General features: G+C 43.3%; 1 protein-coding gene across 1 annotated transcript; it reads right to left on the minus strand.

Moving 5' to 3' along the window:
- Positions 1 to 2,277: 2,277 nt before the first annotated feature.
- On the minus strand, positions 2,278 to 5,761 carry LOC147891695 (putative polygalacturonase At1g80170). Its single transcript, XM_087388027.1, has 10 exons — positions 5,708 to 5,761; positions 5,241 to 5,579; positions 4,999 to 5,127; positions 4,745 to 4,915; positions 4,618 to 4,638; positions 4,232 to 4,439; positions 3,939 to 4,020; positions 3,732 to 3,840; positions 3,452 to 3,571; positions 2,278 to 2,575 (listed from the first exon to the last, which is right to left on the minus strand). The coding sequence occupies exons 1-10, from the start codon at positions 5,759 to 5,761 to the stop codon at positions 2,312 to 2,314; spliced, it is 1,497 nt and encodes a 498-aa protein (XP_087244153.1). The 3' UTR covers positions 2,278 to 2,311.
- Positions 5,762 to 6,861: the final 1,100 nt, after the last annotated feature.

Raw genomic sequence — 6,861 nt, forward strand, 5'->3', positions numbered from 1 at the left:
AAGGGTTGTTCTACTTAACAGTATATCACTCAACAGGGCAAGGCAACAAGCCTTTCAGTTCACAAATGAGTGGGAACAACAGAAGTGGTGAATTGTGAATAGTGGATGTGCGAGGGACCTCAGAGTTAGTGAGTCGTGAAGGAAAGATTGGCATTCCTTTGAGGGTGATGCGGAGACACATTATAGTGGTTCACTAGGGTAAGCTCCATGGGCAAAGTCCTTGAATGGCACTTGTGTGAGAGTTGGTTGGATAGGTCCTCGAACCGTTAGCATGAGTATTGCTCCTTCATGTGTTGCTAATGTACTCCTAGGTTAGGTCGGTTGGTAGAAAGTAATCCCAAGATTGGGGTAATCTTTCCACGTTTTCCCATTAGCACACTCCTCCTATCATAATTACTATTATAGTTGTAATAGTATGGAGCATCATGTCATTACTCATGCCTCGTATTCATTAGTTGGTGGACTTTTCCATTATCCAACTAGACTTGACTCTATATTAGATCCCTTTCTAGGTGGGGTCATCCAAATGTATTGGTTGCCTCTCTATATCCTTCTTAACCTTCCAAAAATCTGCCATGTAATATTCGGGGGGCTAAACTTTATCATGCACAATTCTAATTGGTCCTTTTGGAGTCTAATACCATGGGTTTTTCATTTAAATGTCAATCAAATATCCCATAATTGTTATTCCACATCTTACGATTGAAGCAAGCACATTAATGAGATCTGATTCCACTTACTCTGACCCAAAGAACAAGCTGGCGAGATTGGAAAAGAATGCACATATCGGACAAGGCCTCTATGGATCTATTGTGGCTAACTCTTGACAAGTTCTCACACACTGTGTTTAGGATTAAAGTGGATAATGGAATTAATGAATTATGTAATCCTAGACTACATGGATTGTCAAAACATCATCATACCTTTGATCAATGTATTCATTCGTTTGTATATTTTCAAACGCATGTAATACAGTACAAACTTACGCAATATTCTTCATTATCTTTGAGTCATTTCAATCTATGCCTCTCTTATTCTTTTTTCATAAACAATGGTAGTACTTGAAGCCATAGCATCCAACACTGACCTTTAGCAATGCTTTGGTCTATGCCCTTTCTAACATGGTTGATCATTGAGGATAAACTCACTTAGTCGCCATGCATACTGCCCATCTTTAGCGGATCCAATATTTCTTGAGTGGTCATAGGAACAGTCCCATTTCCTTGATGGATTTAGGAATTTGCAGCAATGAAGAGAGATGTGCAAATATCATGACGCACTTAGAGAGAGCAAGATGGGTCAACAGATCCTGTCATTTTATAACTTGGTAATTGTACATATAGCCAATCTATGTGCCTGATAGGAATGGGCATTGGGCATATCTATCCACTTCAATATTTAGTATTTATGCTTAATGTAAATGAGACTTAATTGGAGACAAGATGTGAAGATCATTAGATCTCCAACACGACGAAAGAGAGAGAGAGAGAGAGAGAAAGAGAGAGAGAGAGAGAGAGAGAGAGAGAGAGAGAGAGATTGTGGGGAGACATTAATGACACTTATGACATTAAACCTCCATTAAACACCCCCACCCTCATACATTAAATAAATTAACCAACCCACAAAAGTAACCTAGCCTCCAACTCGACAAGACACGATCAAGAGGTAACACTAAATCACATGTGGATATGCCATGAGTCTATATGCTTTTCAAAATAGCATAATAATGGAATATAAAACAAGCATCAAGCAAATGTTCATAACATCGTAGCATTGGAAATAATATGTGATGAAACGTTCTTTGAATTGCCACACACACTTAGTTGTAGAATGTATGCTAAAAAGACATAACGAAGACATGCTAAAGCACAATAACGTAAGTACACTTACAAGATATAACAAAATTTCAAGTGAAACAAGTGTCGATGTAATGATCATAAACTCATTAAACCTAGAACGGATGCATCACAATGGTTGTAATGAGGATGTGGTGATGCAATTTTTGCTTCTTAGAGAGAGTACAACATAGTATCATAGACATGAGCATCTCTAAAAACATTCCTCTAGGAACGTTGTATATCAGAGAAACGCTTCCAAGCCCTTGATATAAGTATTAGAGCTATGGGTGAGATGCTTGGGGCTATGGTTTTGTATCTTTGAGATCCAATGGGGAGGGATATTTTCACGACGTAGCAAAAGGTTAAGGTGAAGGCTATATAGTATTATAGTCTATCATGAAAAGCTAGCCTTCAAAGATCTCTCTCTTCTCTCTCTCTCTCTTCTCTCTCCTAAATTAACTCTATATACACAGCTAGCTGATGCAATGCCAAGCTCCTGCTTGGGCTGCCGGTTGTAAGCAATCAACAGACGGAATGACAGTGCCCATCATCACGCCTTGAGCATTCTCACACATGGACGTGCTGTTGTCTCCCGAGGCTATCCATAGATTAATGTCTTGGAGTAGCAAGTTCTTGCATGGCGCTGCATCGCTGCACGCTAGCTTCACCGCCTGCTTGGTGGCTGAGGTCCCCCACACGTTCCTGTAGATGACACTGCTCACCTGGACGCCGGAGGTCTGCCAGGACACAAAGTAGAGGAGCTTATTCTGTGCTGTGGGCACTGAAAATTCTTACGAGTCTCAACTCTGTGTGTGTGTGTGTGTGTGTGTGTGTGTGTGTGTGTGTGTGTGAGAGAGAGAGAGAGAGAGAGGGACCAGATGTTTTGTTAGAATCGTTTGGCCTTACACTTCGGAGGTCCGCCGTAACCAAAGCAGTTGAAGCTTCATAATTAAGTTTTGGATTTAGAATTAGAATCAGTCTCAACTCTGTGGAAGTGAAAATGTCCACTGGTTTCAAGTGTTTACTCTGTGTGTGTGTGTGTCTGTGTGTGTGCGTGTGTGTGTGTGTGTGTGTGTGTGAGAGAGAGAGACAGATCACGGACAAATACTTTGTCCGGGACAAAATATTCTTTGATCAGACCGGACAAAGTATTCTGTCGAGTGCTTCACTCCCGATATCTGTTAAGTTTCAACACTGTATTTGTGTGAGAGGAGATTGAGAGTGTGAGTGTTCGAATGAATATTTCTTTCGAATGTCCTTGCAGCCATTTCTTTTCCTAGATCTGCCTGCAAGCTCATAATTCCTTTTCGATTTAGACTTGGATGGAGTTCCAACCCTCTTTATGTGTCCAAAGCTTTTCATGGGTCTGCCAAATGGATGAACAAGTTGCACATGACGTGGGTGGTAAAGATAATATCTAGGTTCTACCGATCAAACGGGTTATTTGCAATTCATTGTGGGTTTTGGGGATGAAAAGTTACGAGAAAACTCAATTGTTGTGTGTGTGTGTGTGTGTGTGTGTGTTTTATATGTGTGTGTGTGTGTGTGTGTTATATGTGTGTGTGAGAAAGAGAAACCGAGAGAGAGGGGGAGAGAGAGAGAGAGAGAGAGACCGTGTTCGTCGGGCATGATGATTTGGAATCGCAGTAATTCTGATCTATGATGATAGGATTAGACACATTGTTCATCAGCACATTCTCAAATCGAATGCCGATTGCTGATCCTGCACCGCCCTGCCATTAATGTCACCCTCTGCGGTGAGCCTTCAACGTGTGACAAACCAATTACTTTACTTGATCACTTGCGACTGCAAAGCAACCACATGAGGATCCGTGGGACGTCCCAAGAGATCAGCTTTCAAGTGGAGTACAAAACACAGAAGAAGCCACTCACTTGCCATGTCTTGATGCGAAGTCCGTTGGTTGTGCCTGTCAGCACTGCACCCTCCACCACCACCAGAGAGACGTAATCCTCGCTGTTTCCTTTCCCTAGACTTCCGACACTGCATACAATTTTTCACGTAGCTCCTCTTCATCTATCGAACTCATTCACTCCCTTGCCTTCCTACCAAAATCTGTCTTCGGAGCCTTGTTTACTTACCTTATCCCATGCCCAGGACCGCATGTTATGTTCTTGATTCGTATATCGGATGACCCGCTTACTATGGATACACAGTCGTCACCTGAAAGAAAGTCCATTGGATTAGTCGGCTTTCTAAATAGCCCGTGAATTTGATCTGCTAAAATATCGACAATGCGCTCACTCTCATTCTCTCCCTCTCTCTTTCTGTCTCTATGTTGGGCCAAAAACATGGAGGATCAGTGCTTCATGAATACAGCTGTGAGGGTGTCGATCCCACGTAGCCATGAATTATGTCGATCAATTATGTGTACCAGTTCCAATGCTGCTGTCTTGAATGAGGACATTCTGGGTTCCTGATATATGTATTCCGTCCGTATTTGGACTGGTTGCCGGTGCTGTCACTTGAAGATTAATCGCCTGAACTCCGTAGCAGTGGAGAAACGTTATATGTATCTGAGGACTATTCACGCTTTGCACACCTCTCAGTTTCAAGTTGTGAACAGCGTTGAATTTCAAGGCCTGCATGAAACACAAGCGCCACAAACAACGCCACAAGATGATTCTTATATAGTCCGAAAAACCGAGTTATTTGAGCCAATCCCTTGTCAGGTTAATGTATGGATTTCCAGACATTAATCTGCTCAGATTTCGAGCACAGCATCAATTGAACTCCATACAGAGTGCTATGGGGACTCACTGTCGGAGCATCGTGGCATTTCTGCATGTTCATACAAGCCGTCCTTTGATTAGTGAATTAGGAAAAGTAGCATCTTTGGCAAGGCTACGTGATTGTTACAACGAGATGCAAATCTGTGGAAGGTTACGTTTGTCTTGATGGTCTTGCAAGACTGTGCCCACCACTGTTGTCCTTGTCCATCGATGGTGCCGCCTCCTTCCACGACAAGATCGTTCATGTGAGCAAATTGCAGCCAGGTGTTTGAATTCGAGTTATTCCAGCTACTCGGATCCGAAGGCGCAATTAGAGTTCCGGCCAACTGCATAAAGCAAAATACATGAAAATCTACGACTGGCTTTTACAACTTTCTGTAAGAGCGTTGAGTGAAACGCTAAGCCGTACCTCTACTGTAAGGCTGCTTCCGCAGGGGCCGGCGAAGGTTAACGGGCTTACAAGGTACGTTTTCCCCTCAGGAATCAGAAAAACAGCCGAGTCCAATGTGCAAACATCATTCCATGCGTCTGCAAAAGCCTGAACACATTCTTCTCATTTATGGACTCAATATTGGTTTTTGGACACTTTCTCTATGTTCGTGGACTGATAGAAGGAGGCAATATGGATACCAAGATGTTTATCCGATATACCTGAGTGTCATCGGTTTGCCCGTCCCCCATAGCACCATACCAGTCGACGCTTACGACGTTATATGGAGCCCATCCTCCACACTGAGGCCACATCGAATCGCAGCACTGCAGGCGCTGTAGTCCGTCATACAGCGTGCCGCGGTCGTCTTCCTTCCTAAGAGAAAGCCTTGTTTGTATCTCTGTGCCACCGCATAAGAAAGGCTTCATCAAGAGGATGCCGGTGATCAGCTGGAGGAGCAGGAAGGAGAGTTTTCTTATGCATCCGTTAACGGAAGCAGCAGCATTTTCGCACTGCGTATACATTTTCTGACGAGTCGAACCTTGCGAAGATTTTCGGTACTGATTAAGGTGCAGAGAGTGCATAAATCAATAAATAGAAAGAGCGAAGGAAGAAAAGATAAGGAGTTAGACGGGATGCTGTTTGAGGATTGCGACCGCCACTGCTTGAGAACGAAGGCAAAACAAACTCTGCTTCGATACGAAGGCTCGCGGGACCCTTTTCGGAGGCTGTAGACGTCCATGATCATACTGCTGAGTGATCAAAGAGCCTCGCAGAGCAATTGCTCAGATCTTGAATTACTGTTGCCGATCAAATGAATCGCTTGCGAGAGAATTAATCGCGTAGAAAAGCTGATCATCCACCGCCCAAAGAGAGGCTTGAACCGCCCAAAGGCTTCCAATGGAAGTGAAAGCACATCGCCTGCGAAATCATGAGTGCGCTCAATGCAAGCAAACTCTACAGAAAACGTAACAAAATTGGAGCATTGATCAGTTGTGCAGGCCATCACCAATCGTTGATCATCCCACACGGAAAAATACTCCATCTCAATACACATAAGGAAAGGTAATCGTTGGCAGCAACCAAGCGCAAAATTTGCAACACGGCGATCACAAATCGTTGATTTGCATCCCACATGGAAAAGTACTCCATCCCAACCCAATTCAACACCCAAGAGTACATATATCAATTCTGCAAGTGAAAAATCATCTACGCAAAAGATCGTACTCCAACGCACTCTTTAGTGCTCTCTCTCAGCGACACCGAGGTCGGCTGAAAGTGAATCTCGACCATCATATCGAACGCCTTTCATAATCATAGTGTGAGGACCATGGTAAATGTCACGAGCCTCTAGGATTCGCCATAGAACCTACAATTTGATGTGTAAGATATTGTTCACAAGAAACTACAAGTTCAAAACTTGTAAACTATAATTTTATGTGTAACATATTGTTCACAAGAAACTTATAAACGATACAACTGTCTCAAAATCTAATCTTTGTAATGGGTCTCGCAACTTCAAAAATTCATAGCTAGCAATCTAGTGATTCTCAACCCAAATCACTTACAAAGGATTTCGAATTTTGTGTAGAAAATCCCCTGCGGCTTGAGAGAGGGAGGGAGGTTCAGGTGGGAGGGAAGGCTATCTGAGAGGGCTTTTCACCATTGTTTTGCTAAGTGCAATCACAAGCAATCACTAGAGTCGTAGCGCACTCTGCCTCATCCACCACCATATCCTCCTCCCTCCTCCGCTCAACTAATTCCCTTCCTCCCTCCCCCTTCGTTCACCTCCTCCATGCTCCATCTCTCTCCCCTCAGTCTCTCTCCTCTCAAGTCTTTCTC

This window comes from Dipteris shenzhenensis, chromosome 17 (genome assembly GCF_047967505.1).
Source record: "Dipteris shenzhenensis isolate YYH24624 ecotype China chromosome 17, Dip_SZ_1.0, whole genome shotgun sequence".
In the NCBI taxonomy this organism is placed as follows: domain Eukaryota; kingdom Viridiplantae; phylum Streptophyta; class Polypodiopsida; order Gleicheniales; family Dipteridaceae; genus Dipteris; species Dipteris shenzhenensis.